Source organism: Furipterus horrens, unplaced genomic scaffold (genome assembly GCF_987537825.1).
Source record: "Furipterus horrens unplaced genomic scaffold, mFurHor1.1.pri manual_scaffold_17, whole genome shotgun sequence".
NCBI classification, from domain to species: Eukaryota; Metazoa; Chordata; class Mammalia; order Chiroptera; family Furipteridae; genus Furipterus; species Furipterus horrens.
Window position 1 is genome coordinate 79,160,107 of NW_028327187.1, and position 24,907 is coordinate 79,185,013.

The 24,907-nt window shown below is 40.1% G+C and overlaps 1 protein-coding gene and 1 non-coding gene across 2 annotated transcripts in view; one reads left to right on the forward strand and one right to left on the reverse strand.

The window, feature by feature from the left end:
* FAM120C (family with sequence similarity 120 member C) overlaps window positions 1-24,907 on the forward strand; it is an 89,721-nt gene that overhangs the window by 62,635 nt on the left and 2,179 nt on the right. The window contains exons 10-15 of the mRNA XM_090263888.1: window positions 2,549-2,798; window positions 14,947-15,061; window positions 17,580-17,789; window positions 18,995-19,196; window positions 21,375-21,513; window positions 21,897-21,954. Coding sequence (XP_090120014.1) covers window positions 2,549-2,798; window positions 14,947-15,061; window positions 17,580-17,789; window positions 18,995-19,196; window positions 21,375-21,513; window positions 21,897-21,954 — 974 coding nt within the window. The remainder of the gene's footprint in view (window positions 1-2,548; window positions 2,799-14,946; window positions 15,062-17,579; window positions 17,790-18,994; window positions 19,197-21,374; window positions 21,514-21,896; window positions 21,955-24,907) is intronic.
* On the reverse strand, window positions 19,915-19,977 carry LOC149991372 (U7 small nuclear RNA). Its single transcript, XR_016508773.1, has one exon. It is a non-coding gene; the product is annotated as a U7 small nuclear RNA (small nuclear RNA).

Genomic DNA, 24,907 nt, shown 5'->3' on the forward strand with positions numbered 1-24,907 from the left:
TTATGTGTTCTAAATACTTTTTTAAATGAAAAAATGTTTTTGAGTTAGAAAAATAAAAAAGACTTGTAATGGCCACGGTATAGATAGATGCATAGATGAATGGAACAGAATAGGAAACCCAGAAATAGCCCCATACAAGTACAGGCAACTGATTTTTGACAAAACTACATAAGTTCTTTATTGGAGGAAGTATAGTCTCTTTTAACAAATGATACTGAATCAACTGGACATCTAAAGATGAACAAGTACCACATATCTCAGGGGTCCCCAGCCCCCCAGGCCATGGACTAGTACCAGTCATGGCCTGTTAGGAACCAGGTGCACAGCAGGAAGTGAGTGGTGGGCTAGTGAGTGTAGCTTTGCTCACATTACCGCCTGAGCTCCCACTCCTGTCTTCATCCCCCACCCCACCCCACCCCGCCGATCCCATCCATGGAAAAATTGTCTTCCATGAAACTGGTCCCTAGTGCCAAAAAGGTTGGGGACTGCTGATTTAGACTAGTATCTAAAATATATAAGGAACTCTCAAAACTGAACATTATAAAAACAATCTAGTTAGAAAATCAACAAGACATGCACTGACATTTTACTGAAGGGGATATGCATATGACAAGTAAAGTATGAGAAGATGTTCATCGTTAACCTTTAAAGAAATGCAAATTAAAACAACAATGAGGTATTATTACATACCTATCAGAATTAAAACTAAACTAAAAAATGGTGATGCGTGATACCAAATACTGGATTGGATGTGGAGAAACCGATCATTTGTAAACTGCTGGTCTGAATGTAAAATGATACCGCCACTCTGGAAAGTAATTTGGTAGTTCCTTTAAAAACTACAAGTGGACTTATACAACTCAGCACTTACACTTTTGAGTATTTACCCCACAGAAATAAAGACTTATTTTCATTCAAGAACTTGTATACAAAGTACAATAACAACTTTACTCATAAAAGCCCCAACTGGAAACAACCCAGATATCCTTCAGGTGAATGGTTAAAGTTTGGGACATCCATACCATGGAATACTGTTTGGCAAACAAGGAATGAACTATTTTTAAAAAGTTATTTATTTGTTTTATTTTTTAATTTTAGTTTTAGAGAGAGGGGAAAGGAGAAAGAGAGGGAGAGAAACATCACTGTGTGGTTGCCTCTCACTCACGCCCCCAACTTGGGACCTGACGTGCAACCTAGTCATGTGCCCTGACTGAGAATCAAACCAGCAACACTTGGCTCGCAGGCCGACAGTCCACTGAGTCACAGCAGCCAGGGCGAAATGAGCTACTGATACATGCAAAAACATGAATAGATCTCAAGGGCGTTGTGCTGAGTGAAAATGCCAATCTCAAAAGATTGCATATTGTATAATATGCTTCCATTTATAAAACATTCTCAAATTGACAGAATGATAGAGTTGGAGAACAGGTTAGTGATTGCTGGGTACCAGGGACGGTGCTGGAGGGCACCGACTGTAACCATAAAAGGGGTAGCATAAGGGACATCTTTGTGGTGTTGAAATAGCTCTGTGTCTTGATTGTGGAGGCGGTTACACAGATCTACCCAGGACTGTACCAATGTCAACTTCCTAGCTTTGATATTTTACTGTAATTATTTTATATGTGACCATTGGGGGGAGCTGGGTAAGGAGTACACAGAACCTCTCTGCTATCTTTTGACTCCCTGTGAATCTATAATTTTTTCAAATTAAGAGGTTTTTTAAAAAAGAACACTATAGTGGTTGTGGAGCATGGTTGTGAAGGGGACCAAGCAGGATTAAGTTAAGGCAGGGACAACAATCTAGAGACTCTTATAAGGTGACAGATGATGAGATGTGAACCTCCACAATATTCATCATGATGAAGGAAAGGGAATAGATATGAGAAATTATAAGGTAATAAAATCAACAGGAACTTGAGAATGTAGGGGACGGAGGAAAACAAAGAGTCCAGGATGACTTACAGGTTTCTAGTTTGTGTAACTGAGTAAATGCTGGACGTGTTAAGAGGCCATACTTTAGAAGCCTGCGGTATACTAGAAATAGACGCCATCTTTTCCTTGCCTGTTACACCTTTGTAAATTTAAAAGAGATTGGCTTTTTGAGAAGTTTGTGAAGTTCTTTTAAATTATTTTGGAGTGTTCTATACTCCAAAGCCAAATAGTCACATAATTCTTCCTGGACTTCTTTCCTTGACTAGGCTGGTACATCTACTTAAGAAATGAGTTTCAAAGTAATTAAGAACTGTGTAACATTGAGCATTGATTTCTTCATCTGCAAAATGAGTACTACGTTTTGTGATAATATAGTCATAATACTTCTCTCTCAAGGTTGTTCTGAGTAAATGAGATGTGATTTACATTTATATGCAAAGTACTTAACACATATGAAGCATATAATAAATGCTTACTTCTCCTGCTGACAATAGAAACTACAGCAACAAAAATAAAATGATGTGAAGAAATGTGATGGATCCTGTCCATTGTGGCCAGCTGGAGAAATGCTCAGAGATTTGCTAGAGCGTGTTTTTCCTCAATTTCTGTTTTCCAGTTCCTTCAGTGATTCTTAAAGAGTGGTCTGCCTATAAAGGGAAGTCACCTCAAACACCTGAGCTGGTGTCTGCGCTGACATTTCGGGAATGGACTTGCCCAAACCTCAAGAAGCTCTGGCTAGGCAAAGCAGTTGAGGACAAGAATAGAAGGATGAGGGCCTTCCTGGCCTGTATGAAGTCAGATACACCTAGTATGCTCAATCCAGCTAATGTCCCCACCCATCTGCTGCTCATGTGCTGTGTACTCCGGTAAGCCATTGACAGGGAAGCGGCCAATTCATTTCCCTTTGTTTTTGGACATTTCCTTTAATCAAGTGTTTTTATGGTATTCTGGAGTGGGAAGGTTATTGTTTTAGATTTAGCATAGACTTCAGAAACACTGAAATTGATTGCTATGATAGTCTCAATTTATGATCTCTGTTATCAGTCCGTGCATGACCTCTCTTTTATATTTGGTTTTATATTTGCTTTTTGTCCCTTTTAGTGTTTATTCCTGATCCCGTTCCCTTTTCCTCTCTACCCATAATTATACACTCTGGGGTATTTGATGTGTGTCCTTCCAAGGCATCTTCTGTATATTTATCTAGACACTATCCATGTACAGTCTATAGTATCATTCATATGTATAGACTTTTTTCCTTTTCCATATGAAATATATTGTGCTGTACATCTCATTTTATATTTTACATTTTTTACTCAGTGTTATTTTTGAGATCTATCCATATTCATGTATGGTTCATTCTCTAGACTGCCAGATCATGTTCTGTCAAATACTGATATCAGTACAGTTGAGCCTTCAACACATGAGTTTTAACTGCATATGTCTGCTTATATGCTGATCTTTTTCAATAAATACTATAAATATATTTTTTCATCCTTATGATTTTCTTAATAGCATTTTCTTTTCTCTGGGTCTCTTCATAGGAAGAATATACAAAATATGTGTAATTGACTGTTTATGTGATCAATAAGACTTCCAGTCAATAGTAGGCTATTAGTCGTTAGGTTTTTGAGAAGCCAAAAGTTATACGTGGAATTTTGACTGCATAAGTGGTCAGCGCCCCTAACTCCTGTGTTGTTTAAGGGTCAACTGTATTTTATTTGTCAGTTGATAGATGGTTATTTCCAGTTCTTGGATATTATAAACAGTGCTGCTGGAAATACCTTCATAGATGTAACCTGTGTCGGTTTATTTGAAGTACTCAGAGTAGAATTCCTGGATCCTGTAGAATATGTGTTTAGGGTTTTCACCAAATATTGGCAAATTGCTCTAGATCATATCTGTACTAATTTATAGTCCTAAGAACAGTGCATAAGGGTTTTTATTTCTTCATATTATTGCCAGTACTGATACCATATAACTTCTTAATTTTTGCCAATCCAGGAGGCTTCACGTAGTATCTTTTTATTTTTTAAAGTATTTTTATTGATTATGCTGTTCAGTTGTCCCAGCTTTTTTCCCTTTGTCTTTTCTGCCCGCTACCCTGCTTCCCTCCAGCAATACACTCCCCAATTCATGTCCATGCATCATGCATGTAACTTCTTTGATTTCACCCTTTCCTATACTATTCTTAACATTCCCCTATTTTGTTCCTACCCATTATGTTTCTTTTTTTTAGTATATTTTATTGATTATGTTGTTACAGTAGTTCCAATTTTTTTTTTCCCTTTGCTCCCCGCTTCCCAGTACCCCCCTTCCCTCCACCGGTCCCATCCCTCTTAGTTCATGTCCATGGGTCGTGCATATAAGTTCTTTGGCTTCACCTTTTCCTATATTATTCTTAACTTCCCCCTGACTATTTAGTACCAATCGATTATGCTTCTTAATCCCTGCACCATATCCCCATTTCTCCCCCTCCCCCCTCCCAGCTGATAACCCTCCAATTGATCCCCATACCTATGATTCTGTTCCTATTATGGTTTGCTTAGTTGGATTTTGTTTTTATTTTTTAGGTTCAGTTGTTGATAGTTGTGAGTTTGTTGTCATTTTTGTGCTCATAGTTTTGATCTTCTTTTTCTTAAGTAAGTCCCTTTGACATTTAATATAATAATGGCTTGGTGATGATGAAGTCTTTTAGCTTGACCTTGTCTGGGAAGCATTTCCTCTGCCCTTCCATTCTAAATGATAGCTTTGCTGGATAGAGTAATCTTGGTTGTAAGTCCTTGCTTTTCTTCATATAGAATACTTCTTGCCTGCGAAGTTTCTTTTGAGAAATCAGCTGACAGCCTTACAGGCACCCCTTTGTAGATAACTCTCTTCTTTTCTGTTGCTGCTTTTAAGATTCTCTTTTATTTTTAACCTTCAGCATTTTAACTATGATGTGTCTTAGTGTGGTCCTCTTTGGGTCCAACTTACTTGGGACCCTCTGTGCTTCCTGGACTTGTATTTCTATTTCCTTCACCAAATTAGGGAAGTTTTCCTTCATTAGTTTTTCAAAGAAGTTTTCAATTTCTTGCTTTTTCTTTTCTCTTTCTGGCATCCCTATGATTTTCATGTCGGCAGGTTTAAAGTTGTGCCAGAGGTTCCTAAACCTCTCCTCATTTTTTCAGTTCCTATTTCTACTTTCTGTTCCAGGTAAATGTTTATATCTTCCTTTTGTTACAGCTCGTTGATTTGAATCCCAGCTTACTTCCCATCTGTGTTGGCTCCCTGTATATTTTTCTTTATTTCACTGTGTATAACCTTCACTCCTTCCTTTATTTTGTGGCTGTACTCAATCATTTCTCTGAGCATCCTGATCACCAGTGTTTTGAACTCTTCATCTGATAGGTTGGCTATCTCCTTTTCATTTAGTTCTTTTTCTGGGGTTTTGTTTTTTCTTTCATCTGGACCATATTTCTTTGCCTCCTCAACTTGGCAGCCTTTCTGTGTTTGTTTCTGTGTATTAGGGAGAGCTGCTTTGAATCCGTGTCTTGGTAGCGTGGCCTAATGTAGTAGGTGTCCTGTAGGGTCCAGTGGCACAGCCTCCCCTATCACCCACTCTGGGTACTCAAGGTGCACCCTTTGTGTGGGCTGAATACACCCTCCTCTTGTAGTTGAGCTTTGGTTGCTGTTGGCAGGTCAGTGGGAGGGATTTACCCAGGCCTGTCCGCTGCAAGGACTGGCTGTGACCACTGACCCCCAACCTCTGCCCTCTGTGGAGGATCAGCTGAGCGGGGGCCGGGGTGGTGCTCCAACGTGGTCTGTAGCTGCCCACTGGGTGCACTGGCCCTGGGGTTTCCCGGGTGGTGCAGGCCAAGGTCAGCCCCCACCTATGTTTTGCCTGGGGCACCCTTCCTGAGCTATGAAGCAATCTGATATGCCTGCTACTTGTGCTGGGCTTGGAGATTCCCAGGTGAAGCCAAGCTGTGATGCTGGTAGTGTGAGTCCCAGAGATCATTGAGGCCAGCTGTTGCTTGTTGATAGGAGTTAGGAAGCTGTGAAGAATGAGGCAAGACCAGCCGTTCACGTTGAAAGGCAGCTTGGGTGGGGCGGAGTCTCAGGGGATCTCCAAGGCGGGTCAAACAGTGTTAGCCAGGTGATGGAGTCTCAGATATGGCACCAGCTTGCCAGCTCTGTGGGAGGAGGGTTTAGAAGAGAGACAGTGGCCTCTGCCTGCCTTGATGCCACACACTGCAGTTTCTCCCTGAATCCCACTGGGGTCTTTAAAGCTACTACCTCGGTGGTGGAGCTCAGAGAGAGTGAGTCTGAGTAGGCGAGATTGTTTGTGGCTTCTTTAACAGCCAAGGACTAGCAGGCACGGGAAAACAGAACTCTTAGCAAACCTCACTTCAAGGGCATCATCACTAAATGCCTGCATACAATGTGTTAAGAAGAATTGTTTGGTGCTCCAGCAGTTTTTTCCACCAACTCCATCCCCGCTGGTTTTTGCAGCCAGAAGTTGTGGGGACTTACCTTCCTGGTGCTGGAACCCTGGGCTGGGGGGCCTGGTGTGGGGCGTGGACTCCTCACTCCCAAGACATCCCTCCTGGTTTTTATCCACTATACGTGGGTGTGGGACCAGCCCATTCTGCATTTGCACCCCTCCTACCCGTCTTGATGGATGTGGTTTCTTTAATTCCATAGTTGTCAGACTTCCATTCAACTCAATTTATGACCATTCTATATTTTAGTTGTAGTTTGGATGTGGTTGTACAAAGAGGCCAGCCGTGTCTGCCTATGCCACCATCTTGTCTGGATCTCCTCAACTAGTATCTTCTTAATTTGCATTTCTTTGACTACAGATGAGGTTGAGCTTCTATTTTATATGTATAGCCATTTGCTTTCTCATACTTTGAGGTACCTATTTATTTACCTTGCAGGTTTTCTTTTAAGTTACTTGTCTTTCTTGCTGATTACAGAAATATTTTTGTCAGATATATGTGTATATACACATACATATATAGTAAATATCTTTTCTGTATCTGTGTGTGTATTAAATATATTTTCCTTCCAGATTCAAATTTTTTAAACTTTATGCACAATAAAGTTTAAACAAAAGTATTACATTTTCACCAACCTTTTATTTCATACATACATATGGAAGAGTAGTATGGTAAATACCCATATACCTGTCATTTAGATTGTACAATTAATATTTTACTAAACTTTATTCCATATTACTATCCATCTCTAAACATCCATTTATCCATCAGTTTTGATGCATTTCCAAGTAAATTGCAGGTATCAGTATACTGTACCACTAACCAAAAAGTATTTAATCTTGGTTTGTCAAACCCATCAAATTATACCTTTATGATGTGTAGTTTTGGGATCTTATTCAATAAATTCTTCCCTACCCAGGGGTCATAAATTTTTTTTTACATTTTTGTATAGTTTTATAATGTTGCCTTCCATGTCAGGTCTTTAATATAGTGGTTATTTATTCTGTGTATGCTGTAAGAAAGGATCTAATTTTCTCTACAAAATAAGCCAATTTTCCCAGCTCCATTTATTAAGTGATCTCTTCTTTCCCCATTGATTTATATTACTACCTTTGATATATACCAAGTTCCTGTACATACATGAGTCTTTTCCTGGAATCTATTTTGTTCCATTGCCTATTTGATTTCTCACAAGGATCACATTATTTTAATTATTAAGAGTTTATAGTTAGGCTTAATATAAGTTAGGAGAAATCTCCACTCTTTGCTTTCCATGTTTCATACTTGTAGCTATTCCTGAACCATGTGAAGCTTTATTCTTCCAAATATAATTTAGAATTAGTCCACTTTCCACAAAAGTCTTGCTGGGTTTTTTTTGTTTTCAATGAATTGAATTTATAGATTAATTTGGAGAGAATGGATATATTAATAATGTTACGTCTTCTCATCCAAAGATCATAGTTTACCTCTCCCTTTATTCAGGTCTCTTCCTTTATCTCTTAGTAGAGTTAATTTTTTTTCCATAGGGGTCTGCTGGGTTTTAAATTAATTCCTAGGTAGTCGATATATATATTATTGTGATTATGAATGATATTCTGTTTTCTATTATACTTTCTCATTATTTATTTGCTGATAGAGAGGAAGTAAGTTTTTATTCAAAGAAGAAATCAATCCCTACAAGGCACCAGGAGGTTAGAGAGCATTGAGCTGTGAAACTGGACCTTATAGGAAATACTAAATGAAATACTTTTTTTTTTTTTTTTTTAATCAGTTAACCCTCAGGTGAAGAAGACAGGTTCCTTCTCCTCCCAGCTCCCATTCTTGGGTTATGGTTTCATCCTAGGAAGGGAATACTGCCATTTCTCATTAATCCCAGCTCTCCATCCAGCAGGCATGCTGAAGGGAATCACCCACCCAGCTTATACTCAGTACAGAAGCTCTAAAACAGGGGCCTTATGTCAAGAATATTTGGGATCCCGATCATCCACACCCTGGCTGATGTTTAGGAAGGAGTTTCCATACCTGGGAAGATCAGGCCAAAAAGACTAGGGGCTGCAAACTACCCACTCTATTTCTAATGCCCACTTGTAGAGCAGAGGTGTCACTCTGAGGAAAGCAGCCCCCATTCTGGTGCAGTGACCAGTAGTTCTTAGGGGGGAAAGCAGGCTGCAAGAATGAGGAGCTCCACATGCCTGCCTGAAGGATCTGTCTTTATTTGGAACAGCATAGAGAATTATCATGCCCAAGAGCATATCAGGAATAATAGGGATCTTGATGGTAAGCAATTAAGAGGAGGCCAGTAGTACCATGATACAAGCAAAATGGCAGAGCATCCAGAAGTCTATTTTTTAATATTTTATTTTGAGAGGGGGGGAAAGGGAAGAAAAAAGAGGGAGAAAAACATCAACATGTGAGAGACACATCAATCATTTGCCTCTCGCATGCCCCCAAACTAGGGACCTGGCCCACAACCCAGGCATGTGCCCTGACTGGGAACTAAACTGGCAACCCTTTGGTTCGCAGGCTGGCACTCAATCCACTAAGCTGCACCAGCCAGGGCCACAAGTCTTATATAGAGAACAAGGGAAAGAAAGAGTTAAGAGCCCTCCTGGGATAACCGTCAACTCTGGATGGGGGGTGAGGAGGGATGTGTGCATGCACTAGATGGTACCCATTTAGGAGCAACCAGGACAAGACTTGGGACAGACTTCGAAGGATTTGCTAAACTATTTGAAGACTCATCAACACAGGGCAGATACCTCACTGGTGCAAAGGGACTGAAACACCACTATTGACCAAACATTACCTGAAAAATAGGCTTCTCTGACTCAGGGGCAACTCTTAGGAATCCAGGCTCAAAACTAAAATCAAACTCATCACTGGCAGTCAGGAAGACTGAGTATCCAAAGCTGTGACTTCTTAGCAATGATCAGAGAAGGAACCTCCAAACTACTAGTGCCTCCCCAAATGTAGGTCAAAAACATAAACTCCCTGAACTATGATAGCAGCCTTATTTCATACATACATTCAAGGTAAAAATCGAACTACCTCAGAGCACTTAAGCATAACCTTTGATCAGTGACTTATGTGGACTGAGGGGTGACATTTAAAGATTTTATTTGTTTACTTTTAGAGAGGAAGGGAGGGAGAAAGAGGGAGAGAAACATCATTGTGCAAGAGATACATCGATTGCTTGCTCCTCGCATGCCCCCAACTGGGGACCTGACCCACAACCTAGGCATGTGCCTTGACGGGAAATTGAACCAATGTCCTTTTGGTTTGCAGGCCAGTGCTCAATCCACTGAGCCACACCAGCCAGGGCTCGGGGGTGACATTTAAAAGATAAAAACAAGGGGGGAAACTCTTAGTAAAGATATCAGAGGCCGCATCCTGCATATGAAATAGACTTCACAGAATTAGTACAGCCAAGTCACTAAACAAACAAGAAAATGACCAAGCAAACAACATCAACTAGCCCTGGTCTGGAGAGTAGGGTCAGTAGCCATTGTTGTTAAAATATATTACCTAAAATAGCCAGTTTTCAACAAAGCTTTCAAGGCATTCTAAGAAACATGAAGGTATGACTCATACATAATGAACAAAGCAGGCATTTGAAGAGGCCTAGGTGGTAAACTTAGCAATGTCATCAAAGCAGTAATTTTAAACACGTTCTAAGAAATAAGTGAAACCATGTATAAAGAATTAAAGGAGGACATGATGACAGTGTCTTCTCAAATAGAGAATATCATTAAAGAGAGAGTATTAGAAAGAACTGAGTGATATTCTGGAGTTGAAAAGTACAGTAACCAATAAGAAAATTTTACTAGAACAGATCAACAGCAGACTTAAGCTGGAAGAAGAAAGAAGGACCAAATTTAAAGACAGCTTAAAAGAGATTATGTGATCTGAAGAGCAGAGATAAAAGAATAAAGAAAACTGACCAGAGCCTCAGAGAAATGAGTGACATCGTAAGTGCACCAACATACACAAAATGGGAGTACCAAAGGAGAGGAGAGAGTAAAAGGGATAGAAAAAAATATTCCAAAAATAATTATTGAAAACTTCCCAAATTTGATGAAAAACATTAATCTATACATCTAATAAGCTCATAAATTCCAAGTACCATAAACACAAAGAGAACCACATCAGACATATCATAGTCAAAATGATGAAAGCCAAAGCCAAAGAGAGCATGTTGAATGCTATAAGAAAAAACTGACCCATCACATGCAAGGGACCACAAAGATTAGATTCTCATCAGAAGCAATGGGGACCAGAAGGTGGCAGGACAAAGTAATTCAATGTACTGAAATATAAAACTCAACTGTCAATCTATTTAAACATTTTTTTTTATTTTACAATTACAGTTGACATTCAATACTGTATTAGTTTCAGGTGTACAGCATCGTGGTTAGACATTCACATAACTTACTAAGTGATGCCCCTCGTTATGTCTTGCACCCATCTGGCACCACACATAGTTACTACAATATTATTGACTATATTCCCTAAGCTGTACTTTACATCTATGACTATTTTGTAACTGCTGATTTGTACCAGTGTTTTCAACTCTATATCTGGTAAACTGCTTCCCTCTGTTTTGTTTAGCAGTTTTTCTGGAATTTTGTTATGTTCTTTCATTTGGGACATGTTTCTTTGTCTCCTCATTTTGGCTGCTTTCCTGTTTTTGTTTCTATCTATTTGGTAGATGTGCTACTTCTCCCAATCTTGGCAGGATGGTCTTATGTAGCAAGTGTCCTGTGGGGCCCAGTGACACAGTCTCCCTGTTGACCTGAGCCAGTGCTCAAGGGGTATCCCTTGTGTGGGTTGTGTGTGCTCCCCTGCTGTAATTGAACCTTGGTTGCAGTTGGCACATCTGTGAGATTAACTCTCAGGGTGACTGACTGAGAACTGGCTGTGACTACAGCAGACAAGCTATTGTTCGAGGGCTAGCCCCACAGAGCAGAATTTGCTTTAGTGGGGATCTGGTGCCTGCCGAATCCATCCTTTGGATCTGGTGCCTGCCGAATCCATCCTTTGGATGTGTTGTTTGTGGTGCTAGTTGGGCGCTGGTCTGAAGCCAGCCACTGGGTGTTGGTTCTGGGGCCTCTTGGGGAGATCTTTGGTGCATTCCAAGGTCAGCTGCTGCCTGTGGCTGGCCCAGGGCTACCTGATTGGAGCTACAATTTGGTGGCTGCCTGTGTTGGGCTTGGAGATATATAATGCTTGCATACAGTATGTATAATAATGTAAATACTAGTAATAGTATAAATGCCATCTTGTATTGAGATTGAGGAACTTCCTCAGGAAATTAGCAATGCTTTAGTTTTTCCAGAGAAAATCCCCAGTGGAATCATATAATTCAAAAAATAGCACATGATATGCATCACTACACATTGGTTGACTTAGTAATCATTATTTCCTGCTGTCTCATTTATGAACCTCTCACTCTTCTGACTCCTTGGACCCTACACACTGCCTCATAATTCATTCCAGGCTGGTTGAAGAGCAGTGCTGGTCAAATGATGGAGCTAGCATCTCCTTCTGAATATCCTGACATTGATTCATTTGTTAAGCAAACATTTATTGAGCACCCATTCTGCCATGAGCCATACTAAGGTTAGAGAGACAGGAAAAATTGCAAATTAATATTAAAGTATAAGCCAAACCAAACAAAAACCTCAAATCCCTACAAATTGAAATGTTCCCTTCTCTGTGGGGTCTTTTCTGGTTCTCCCAGGTAAATTTATTCAGTCTCCTTAGAGCACCCAGAACGATCTGTTCAGCTTATAAAATCACATCCCTGCCTGTCTCCCACACTTGACTGCTTTGGAGCTCCTTTAGATGAGTGGCCAGGTTATGACTGGTACAATTCAGCTTTGGAGTATTACTGTTGAGTTTGTGGAGGGGGGGAGGTTATGGCATGACCTGATTGATGCATTCGGTCATTCCCCCAATAAATATTTACCGCTACTTATTCTATGCTATGTGCTATGCTAGATAGTTCATAATAAATCAAAATAAATAGGAGTAGAGAAGGGCAAAACAACAAGGCCCTAAGAACTTCTGGGAACTCACGTGGGCATTTGAAAAGAATGTGTTTTCTATGTACAAAATTAAACGTTTGAACCTTACTTGTAGTTTTGAAATGTTCTGTGACTTTACATGTATTTTAGGGATATTTTACATGTCATAGCTTGATGGCAGTATACTAAAGTCTCCTACTATAATTGCATTTCTGTTCATTTTTTTCTATTTTTGCTTCACATTTTGCCAACAGAATAAGATAGCAAAATTAGAAATAATGGGCAAAGGTAAATCAGGGAACTACAAATCAAAAGAAAGAAATAACATTGATAGATAATATAGTCCTCAAGACAAAAAAAGTGTTAAGGAGGACAGAAGAGAATTGAGGCTGTCCTGCCTGCAATGCCCTGGCTCGGTCGGAAACTCCCTGTCTGGCAGAGGTTTGAGGACCACGACGGAACAAATTTATCCAGGATACTGTATTTTGACTGGGGGGAGTGGTAGATGGCTAATCTCTCTAGTGGAGAAGAGCACCAAGCTTCTGTCTCCCTTGCCTTTTACTGAGGAGGGGATTCAGGAAGTACAGGGTCAAGATCTATGAATCATCAATAAGCTTTTAGACACTTGGGTTACCGTTGACAGTTATTGATTACAGATATCAGTATAGAGAACACAGTGACCAGTCTGTGTCAGGGTCTGCTAAACATCCAGATGCCATGCTGACATCAGGTGCGAGGCTTCATACATTTTTAGCTATACATTGTTTATAGTTAACTAAGAGATAAGAAAAGCAGAGCAAGCTCTAAAGCATAATAAGCATTCTTTAAATCCAATTCCTATGGGAACCCTCTGAGTGGCCTTTGGTTCTGTCTGCCACACAGCCTTTTGGTGTTCCGTTGAGACTTAGAGGCCTTCCCGGCGGGGAGGAGGGGCTGGCTCACGGCTTGGGCTACAGTTTCCGAAACTACAAGGAGCGGTCCCCTACAGAGAATATTTTATATTAATAGAAATTATAAGCTATGAATTATGCAGTTTATAATAAATATAGCATCAAAAATATAAAATAGATTATAAAGTAGGAATAAATTTTTCAAGTGGAGAATGTGCAAGCAGGAAAGAGGATAACTGTTGTGGACAAAGGGAAGTTTGTGTGGCCCAGGACGATTCCTGCTGGAAAGCCCAGTCATGTAGAATTTAGTTCCCAAAGAAGCAACAGTGCTTGTTGGCATGTCCTGCAATTGCAAGACCATCCTGGATGTTTGGACTTGAAAAAAGAATAATAGCAATGGGACTGCCTACTGTGCTGTGATCATTCAAGGTGAGCAATAGCAGGCTAAAGATTTGAAGCTAGGCTGTCTGGCTATAGAGCCCAGGCTCTTTCCAGGGCACCTCACTGCCTTCTGGTAGTAGTAACTGGCTAGAGTCCCCAGGAATCCATCTCATGTGCCACTTAGAAGAGACCAGCTGGTGTTTTAAATGCCAAGTTTCTGAGGTTCCAATAATTATGAATATCTTCTTGTGGAACCTTCACGGAACTAAGGACTAGACTTTGTACTGATGTATTTGTATTTTTCATCTCTCTTTCTCTTTCTCTTCCTCTTTCTGCATTTTCAGTGCCTAGAACAGTAAGGCATATTCAGTTCATGAAATTCAATTCAAATACTCATGAATGTATACTTACGTATTTAATTGGTGGATTTCCTATCTTAGAGAATGATTCCATCATCTAGCCATCTGCCCAATCCAGAATTCTTGGAATCTTGGACTCTTTCTTTTTCTTTACCCTTTCCCATTAAAATCCATGACCAAATCCTGTGAATTTGGCCCCTGGCCCTCTCCATCCCATCAGCCAGGGCCTTTGTTTAGGCCTCCTTGGCCACAGCTTGCTGCAGTCTACCAACTGGTATCCATGCCTCTTGCCTCTTACTCTGAGCCAGTCAGTATCAAACTGGTCAATATCACCCTCCCGTTGACAGTCCTTAAGCATCTATTTTCAGGACGAAGTTCCAAATTCTTTCTTACTGTTTTTGAGACCCTTGATGATTTATTCTACTTTCGAATCCTGTTTCCTGTCACTGCAAACCTGCTTAGCCTCAGTATTACTGAACCTGGTATATCATGTTGAACTCTACAACTCTGTGCCTTCACTCATACTGTTTCTTCAGCGTAGAACATTCTTTCCCCAGCCTTTTACCTCACTAATTTCTACATGCCCTTTGAAGCTCAGCCGCCTGCTGACTTTTTTTCAGGATGCCCTTCCTCACTCTTCCACTGATATCCCTCTTCTGTGCTCCTATAGCACCCTGTACATTCTTCTGTCTTGGTACTTAGCACACTGTCCTACCATTGTTGGTTTACTGCCTTTTCCTCTACGACCTAGACTGCAAATAACCAAAAGGAAAGATTCTTTTACTTTAGTTCATTGGAATCACCAAAAAGTAGCCTAGGATAATGCCTTAGCTTAAATGAGCTTTTATGAAATAATAATGATGCTTTTATATTCTAGGTACATGGTTCAGTGGCCTGGTGGTCGAATCCTGCATCGCCATGAGCTAGACACCTTCCTTGCACAGGCAGTATCTGCCCAGCTGTATGAACCAGAACAACTTCAGGAACTCAAGGTGATTCGATCCATCCTCATTTAAATTATTTTATGAGCTCATAGCTTTACTTTAGGTCTTTTTTTTTTTTCTGGAGCTGAGGAGAAAAGTAAGTTCTACAGGCAAATGTTTGATTTACTTTAGCCAAATATTATGTCTATTGATAAAATCAAGAGGTGCCTGTAACACTGCTCCCATACTAATGGGTGAGAATGGGACAGAAAAGATGGATGTTATGCAAAACAAATAAGTTGTGGCCCATAGACCTTGGTAAAGTATCTGACTCTTCAAGATACACTTCAGAGACTTATCCTGATATTCCCTTTTTGTCTCTGAGTAAATGTCCACCCTCCCTCCTTTTTTCCCAGTTTTATTGAGATATAATTGACATGGAGCACTGTATAAGTTTAGGTTGGACAGCATAATGATACATGTATTATGCAATGATTACCACAAGTTTAGTTAACATCTGTCATCTCATATAGAAGCTATATGTAAAGGGGTGGGCAAAAGTAGGTTTACAGTTATTCATATAGAAAATAATACAATAATTAATAAATAATACAAGAATAAACTGTTTTGCATACTTATAACTGTAAACCTACTTTTGCCCACCTCTGTGTTTTTTCCTTGTGATGAGAACACTTAGGATTTACTTTCTTAACAACTGTCCTGTCTGTGATACAGCAGTGTTGACTATAGTCATCCTGTGGTACATTACGTCCCTAGTACTTATTTATGTTGTAACTGAAAGTTTATGCCTTTGACCACTTTTATCCAATTCCCCCTCCCTCTACCTCCGCCTCTGATAATGTCAAATCTGATCTTTTTTTTCTATGAGTTTGGTTGGGCTTTTGGAGTTTTTGTTTTTTAGATTTCCACATAGAAATGAGATCGGTACAGTATTTGTGTTTCTCTGAGTTATGTCACTTAGCATAGTGCCCTCAAGGTCCATCCATGTTGTTGCAAATGATAGGGTTTCCTTCTTTCTTGTGGCTGAATAATATTCCATTGTACACATACCACATCTTCTTTATCCATTCATCTGTTGATGGACACCCTCCTTTTTAATAATACTTAATAAGTGTTAGAGGGAAGTCTAGAAAAGCATAAAAAAGAAAATAAATTCACCCTATAACTGAAGGTAGTAGAAATAGTAGGTTAGAGGGTAGGCTCTGAAGCCTGGCTGCTTAGCTGTGTGACCTTGGGCAGGTTGTTTAACCTCTCTAGCTTTAGTTTCCTTACTTATAGGGTTACGAGGATATTAAATAAAATAATAGATACAAAACACTTACAATGATGTCTCAGATACTAAATAAGTTTTAGCTATTAATGCAGGACACCCCTCTCCCAACTTCAGTAGCCATGGACTTTCGAGGCCCTAGGATAAACTAGAAGAAGACCAAGTCCAACAGGACTTGCAAAATCTTAATTTAAGCAAGGTCAACTAAGGGAAAGATGAAACAGGTAAAGACAGACAACAGTTCCTTTTTAGTATAAATGTAATATTGCTTGGTCCTATAGCAGTTACTGACTCCAGACTACACCTAGGAGGGGATCTGCAAGTATGTCCCCTTTTCCTATTAAAACCATCTAGCACACTAACTTGAGGTAACCACTATGACAATGTTTATGGTTTCTTCCAGTCTTTCATCATGCATTTTTATGTAGTTGAGATATTGTTTATGGATTATATATTGTTTTTACTTAATATAATCATATATTTTCTGTCATAACAATTTTTAGTAAATAATATTTTATCATATAGATGTATCATTTAATTATAATGTTGGCCATTTTGTTTCTGGTTTCCCCTATTATATGTGATAATTACAATTAAAATTTTTATGCATAGAGCTTTATTCACATGCCTACTTCCTTAGAATAGATTCCTAAAAGTAGAATTTCTAAGCCAACAAATGTGAACATTTTCAAAGTTCTTGATACAATATTGCTTAATTATAATATAAATTCCTCATCAGCTTTGTGTGGGCATGCACATTCATTTCACTGAATCCTCATCTGTATTGGGCATTCTTTTTGTCTATAGTTTTTCTTTTTTTAAAAAATACTTTATTATTTTTAGAGGGGAAGGGAGGGAGAAAGAGAAGGAGAGAAACATCAATGTGTGGTGGCCTCTTGTACGCCCCCAACTGGGGACCTGGCCTGCAACCCAGGCATGTGCCCTGACTGAGAATCGAACCAGCGACCCTTTGGTTCGCAGGCCGGCGCTCAGTCCACTGAGCCACACCAGCCAGGGCTTTAGTTTTTCAATTTGTCTAATTTGACAAGCAAAAAAAACTGGTATATCAAGTTGGTTCTTCTTAAAGTTTTAAAGCTGATGTCTTTTTTTTTTTGTAATGAGTCTGTTTCAAACTGTTTCAGGGAAAGACATGAATAGAAGCTGCTTGTGCAGTCAAATGTCTATATTGAAAAGTAACATGTTCAAATTTCACTGGAATAATCAGCATAGCAGGAATAAGAATAAATACAACCAATAACATTAATTTCATAATATTTTTTTTCTTTTTGGTTGCAGATTGAGAAACTGGATTCCCGAGGGATCCAGCTTGCTGCCCTCTTCATGAGTGGGGTTGACACAGCTCTGTTTGCTAATGATGCCTGTGGCCAGCCAGTCCCTTGGGAGCACTGCTGCCCTTGGATTTACTTCGATGGCAAGCTTTTCCAGAGCAAGCTGATTAAAGCAGTCCGAGAACGAGTATCCCTGATTGAGCTCTGTGATGGCCAGGTATCAGCGTGTCGGGCAGCTGCTAAGAGCCATTTTTGATCTGCTGTGGGATTGAACGGGCAAGGAGGGGAGCAGAGAAGAAACATTGAGAAAGAGGTAGCAGGAAGGGCGAGAAAGTGTCTGACCTTGACCTAACTTAGTCAATGATAGTACCAAAGGCCCGGAGTCTGATGTACATGTTATAAAAGCATATGCTGAAAAGCTTTTTTCTTATAAGCTTCATATTTTCATATTACTTTTCTTACTCTGAGTATTTTTTCCTTGTGAAATACTGACATACTATGTGTCTATCCTCCAGTTTTTAGAATTTTATCTCGCTTATTTTCAAAAACTGTAAGTCACTTTTGCAAGTGATAATACTTTTTTGTAAAGAAAGTATATTTAGAAATAGGATAGGGTGGTGAAGTAGATAATAGCAGAAGCAGGGGTTGTTGTGGGTTTTTTTGTTTGTTTTTTTGCAATGAAACTTCAGGCAAGGTGAAGGGAGGCAGGAGAAAGGAATCCTAACTTACTCCTCTATTCATTCTGGGGCGAATGGCTGAAGGCCTAGAGCAGTGGTCAGCAAACTACCCCAAATTCCAAAATTTGAAGTTTTTGTTTCCATAACGTTTTCTTGGAGCACAGCCACATTCATTCATTTGTGTCAGAGTAAAATAGTTGTAACAGAGACCATGTGGCCCACAAAGTCTAAAATAGTTACTATTTGGCCCTTTTCAGAGCAAGTTCATTAACCTCTGGACTAGAGGCATGGACTTCTTCTGGACAGGGCAGGGTGTCTGATTCCAGTTATGGAAGAGAAGGTTGAAAAGCTTTGAATATGTCAGGGTATTGTTCTGCTCTCTTTTACCTGATTCAGTTACCTCCCACTTAAAAAATGACCTAGCCAATTGCTTGCCGTGTAATAGACCATCAGTAAATATTTATTGTTAATATTTGTCTTTCTTTATCTAGTCAATGTGCCTCACAAGTCCTCAATCAGAACTAGTGTGATGGTAGTGCGGTGTCATATGAAAAGTGGGGGCTTTGGTGGCAGACAGGCTTTCCTGAGTGTGTTACATTGTCCATTTAGCTCCAAGCCTTGATTCCCTTCATGGGAATAGACTAGTGAGATTGACTGTACCTAGAGTGCCCAATGAATACCATGCCTGAAACACAGAAGTTCAAAAAATGACAGTTGCTATTACTATTCTGTTTCTTGTTTGAAGGCTGACCTGGCAACCAAAGTGGAAAAGATGAGACAGAGTATCCTTGAAGGAATCAACATGAACTATCCACCACCTTCTGCTCTACTTCCATCACCTACTTTTGTGCCTCCCATGATGCCCCCTCTCTATCCTGTTTCACTTTATTCCCGAGCTGTGGGCTCAATGCCACCTCACCCTCAAGGAAGGAACCGAGGGTTTGCAGGTCAGTACTTAAGAATGAGGTATTTGTCATCCTCTATCTGTTTCATAATAACCAATCCAGTAATTATTGCCGGTTACTGAATCAGCACTGACAAATACATATTATCTCATTTACCTTCTCTACTGTATTGTGGTAGTTTGAAGAGGAGCTTATTGCAATAGAGGACTGTAGCCTGGGGAAGAAAGTGCACTGACTTCACAGACCATTCTCCATAGACATGGTTGATCCCTAAGAATTTAACTCTCAACAACCAAACTCCTAAATTAACTGATGTAGAAACCAGGAGCTACTTAATTTCTTTTGAGAACTACAATTGACCTAAACTGGATCTTCATGGTTGCTGGTTTGATCGGTCAGCCCCCATTAGGTAGGTGTACGGAGAGGAGCTTGCAGGAAGAGCAGTGGGACGTTATGAGTAAGTGACCATTGTCGGCAGATGGCCTAGCATGATGTACCCATTTTCACTCTGGTGGCAGATATGATATATTTCCAGAAGCACAGAGAGAAATAAGTTACAGACCATGCCCTCTAGGTTTTGCAGCTTAGTGAGAAAAGCACACACCCACACCCACAAACACACAAAGATTTTTAAATTATGGTGACACGTGAGCTGCAGCTTAATGATGAATAGACTGTCATGCTTAGGTAACTCAGATCCTGGTAATGCAAACAACTTGTCCCCTGGTAAAATAGTATATTTTTACTTATTTATTTTTAAGTGGGTCTTCCAGTAAAGACAGGAAGACCTCCTAGACAAATTCAAAAAGAGCTGTAAGCATTAAAAATAGGATATTTTAATGGGGACATTTTAACATGAAATATGGAGATTCTGTGATCAGGTGCTATGGTTGCTGTGGTTGAAGTTATTTGTTGTCTATTGCTCATCACTTTAAAAATAAAGCTGGAGCCCTGACCTGTGTGGCTCAGTTGGTTTGGCATCACCCCGCAAGGCTTTAGGGTCACCAGTTTGATTCCCCAGTTGAGGCACATGCCTGGATTGCTGGGGCGCATATGAGAGGCAACCAGTTGATGTTTCTCTTTCACATCGATGTTTCTCTCTTTTTCTCCCTCCCGCCCCCTCTCTCTGAAAATAAATAAAATCTTTTTGAAATTCTAAAACAAAAAGAAAAATAAAAAATAAAGCTGGAAGTTGAAGTTTGGGTTAAATTTAGGGTCGCAGAATTCTGTATGAATATTTAACATAAGGCTGTGCTTAGATGGGTAGTGTGATTTCTGCTCTTATATGATAACTCCCTCTTCATTCAGCTAAAGATCAAACCAGGGAGGCAGCCATTCATTTCGTCCTTTAAAGGTGACTTTATGGCTCTCCACCCTCATTCTTTGCTTGTTGATTTTATTATGTTTCAGAAGACAGAATTAAGGCCAGGTTTTCAGGAGGTCCTCACCATTGCCCTAGGACCCAGTGATACTTAGTCTTCAGTTATGAGTGGTTCATGAGGAGCCTCCTGCCCCTTGAAAGACCACAAGATCCCCCAAATGCAAGTCTTTCTTCCCCTCTTAGGACTAGCTAGCACCATAGTCCCTTAGATGCCCACTTTTACATAAATGAAGGGCTCTTTACTAATGACTTGCTAAATGAGTGAAGGGTTAATAACATTTGGCCTTCTCCATAAACTAAAATTTAAGGTTTACCAGAACTCTGTATTCTATGAAGGATTCTTTTTGAGCCAAATTATGAAGTTCTACTGTGCCTGTTTGCTCACACAAACACAGTTGGAATCTCTGGTTTTAAGGTGAAATGCTATTTTGTTTTGAATTCGTTCTGGCTTTAAACTGTTGCTGTTACTGCTTTTTAGTGATAAATTACTGTTTAGCTTCATTATTTTCAGTTTCATTTGGTTGCTTGGCTAATCCTCCAGGGTGTAGTGATATGTATTTAAATCAAAAGTGGCTTTGGCCTATAATTTTCCAGTAATTAGATTATAAGACATTCATTGTCTCAACAAATATTGAGTGCCTACTATGTGCCAGGCTCTGTAGTTGAAAAATGAATCATCCCTAAATTTGCTTCCACCATGACCCTTTGTTGTTACCATGGAGTCTTTATCATAGAGAAATGCAAATAAGCAGAGTAGGTGGGCTATAGAGTCTTTTGTTCCACCTCTTACCCAACCTTGCACTTAACACTCATTACTGCCATTGTTCCTCTCTTCCTAGGTCTCCATCCAATCCCAACCCAAGGAGGAAAACTGGAGATTGCTGGGATGGTTGTGGGCCAGTGGGCTGGCAGCAGGTCCTCCAGGAGCCGAGGCTCCTTTGGCATGCAAGTGGTTTCTGTTGGTGGGCCAGGAAGGGGGTATGTATTTGAATAGGTTGGTATGAGCTAGTATCAATTAAGGTACCCTTGGGAAATGCCCAACTATTGAATCCTTGTATTAAGGTAAGAGGCATTAACTTCCCATTTTTAAAGCCAGTTTTCAGTTTAGTTCAGGAAACATATATATACTAAATGCCCTGCCTTGGTAAAAAAAAGTTTTTGCCCTAGAGGAGGAGGTGGGATACAGAACAGTTTAGTATAATACAGAAATGAAAGAGATAGAGGTTTACAGTGGTAGCAGAGAAGGGGCATGTAACTTATGAGGGTCAAACTTCTAAGAGGAGCTAAGTTGTTAACTAAGTAAAAATGGGGGTATGGGTTTATATATTTCTCATGATCACTTTTTCCCCCACTTTCTAAAGGCATGGAAAAGAACAGACTGGTAGAGGATACAAAGGACCTAAAAAAGGAAATAAACAAGTAAGCACCTTATTGAGATTATTTGGCTTCTGTTTGATAACTCTTATCTTTTCAGCTAAATTGCAAGAGATCTGATTAGACATGGAAACCTGGGAGCTTTCACAAGTTCTCCTGGCATTTGATTTTATTCCCCTGCTCTTTAGCTGTCTAGGGAGGAGGGTTAGACTGCCCAGGCTGTTTCCATAAGGCTGCAGAGTGTCATCTTTTTCACTGAGTGAGGACATAAGATGGAAACTAGGTACAGTGTTGGAAGACCTTTAGGTAGCATATGTGCTACATGCAGCCATAAATGGGCCAGAGTGAAGTTAACAGTGTGAGTGCCAGCAATATGCCTGAGCTTCTGAGGGGCTACCAGAGGTGCTTAGAAAGTTGGACTTTGGCCTTTGCTGAATATGTGAGGGGAAGAGATGTTAACATTCTGCTTATTCGTAATGGCTTAGAATGGTCTCAGACTTTCTCCTATTTATTTATTTATTTATATTATTATTATTATTTTATCCTCACCTGAGGACATTTGTTTCATTGCTAGAGAGAGAAGATGGGGGGAGGGTTGGGGGAGAGAAACATCAATTGCCTCCCGTACGTGCCCAGACCGGGGATCCAACCTGCAATCTAGGTATGTGCCCTGATCAGGAATTGAACCTGCACACTTCCAGTGCACGGGACAATGCTCCAACCGAGTCACACCAGCCAGGACTTAAATTTTCTTCTAATCTACACCCTGAATTATATCACAGTCCCCACTGGTCTTCATTAGACATGCCTCATCCCCACCCCTAGATACGAAGGCCTATTCTTGTAGTGATTCAAAGTCTTGTATTGGACTCAGACTGCTGGGCTCCTCATAGTATAGCAGCTACCATTTCTGGAGTGCATACTTTCTACTGAGCCCTCTACTAAACAGTTTACATGCAACCTCTATTCCTCACAAGGGTCACTGACTAGACCACACTGCAACGCAACTGTATTGTCCGTTCTCAGTCTCAAATCAGCTCTCCCATATACAGCTAGTCCTCATTGTATCCGTCCATGTTAACCCTTATCGTCTAATGTTTCCTCAAAGAATATAGATTTGCTTTAATGTTATTTTGAGCCAAAAATTGAACTAGAATGGTAAGTCCCCCACACAAAGCATTTTTTAATACAGTCCACATCCAGACAGCAATAATTTGGAATTTTTCCAAAGCTTCTCAGCTTTTCCCAGAAGTTGTTCAGTAAGGTAGAAGGGATTATACCTAGAAAGAAAACTGGTCACTAGGATAGGCTCCCATAAGGTAATACAGCCTTGGGGAATTGACCATGATTCAGGGTCTGATCATTAGGTATACAGCCTGAAAAGTCTCATATTTTTGGTACAATAAGAGCGGGTTCCTCTCGCAGTGGTTGACTCACATTAACCAGGGTCACAGAAATAGTATGTGGATATGGCTAAAAGAGTGGAGGGTTAGGGACGAAAAGGAAGAGAGTAAAAGATAAAGTTACTTGCTTACAGTGCAAAGAAATAATTACCATGATATACTACACACTCTATTCCAGTGATTCTTGTGAATTCATGTGAGGTATTTATTATTCTTTATTTTATTTTATTATTTATTTTTAGAGAGAGGGGAAGGGAGGGAGAAAGAGAGGGAGAGAAATATCGATGTGAGAGACAGACACTGATCTTGTATGCACCCTGAATGGGGCCTGAATCCATAACCAAGGCATATGCCCTGACCAGGAATCGAACCAGTGACCTTCCACTTTATGGGACATTACCCAACCAACTGAACCACACTGGTCAAACCTATTCTTTATTTAAAACAGGAGGAAACTGAGGCTCAGAGGAATGAAGCATTTTTTCCAGAATTATCCATCAAGTCAGTATCAAGAGTTGAGATTTCAGCCTGGGCTGACTGAATCCAAAGCAATGTGCTGTGCAGATTCCAACACAGTATAACAACTCAAATTGTTAGAAACAAGAGTTAGACCTTGGTCTAACTCACTCTAGTGACTACGCTCTTAGTCATGTCTACCAGAGCTTTCTTCCTCTAAATGCAAACTGCAAGAGAGGCCAGTTATCTGAAGTTTGCTTGGGGACATGAAGTCAAAACAATGCAAGTAACTGGCATTTAATGAGTTCCTACAGTGTCATGCAGAACATGTTCTCAGTGCTTTACAGTGAGTGCCTCCTTGAACCTTTACAGGAACCTATGAAATGGATGTTATTACTCTTATTTCACAGATGAGGAAACTGAGGAAAAACAAGGGTGGTAGGTCATGCTAGGTTTCTCTAGGCTAAGATTGCTAGGGGCGCTATTATCTATTCTAGAGGTAGCCTGGTCAAGGAAATTTTCATACTGACTTTTTTCTTAGGTAAGGCATCTTCCCTGGACAGAGCTGCTGTTGATTGCCCTGCTAACTCTCCTTTTTCCGTTCAGTCACCCTTTTTTCAAAGTGTAATATAATTTATTGTTCTAGCTTATTAAATCTGTTTACATTATAGTCCTGTCTTCTTGAGAGTATTCCTAGGTCACTGGAGTTTTTTGTGTTTTCAAATTAAGTCACTCACCCTGGCTGGTATGGACCAGTTGATTGAGCGCTGGCCTGTGAACCAAAGGATCGCCAGTTCAATTCCCAGTCAGGGCATGTGCCTGAGTTGCAGGCCAGGTCCCCAGTTGGGGGCGTGCCAGAGGCAAACACACATTGATGTTTCTCTCCCTCTCTTCCTCCCTCCCTTTCCCTCTTTTTAAACATAAATAAATAAAATCTTTGTAAAAAAACTTAAGTCACTTATTTGTAATGTTTTACTTCTTTTGTTGACTCCCTCTGGTGGCTAATTCCATCCATTGTGTGGATTTTTACTAACTTCTTATTTCCAGGTTCTTGATCAGCAGTCATGGTGGTCCACATGTTGTATAGGCTTTGGAACCAAATGATCTAGCTTTGAATCTGGCTCTGCCACTGACCTTGG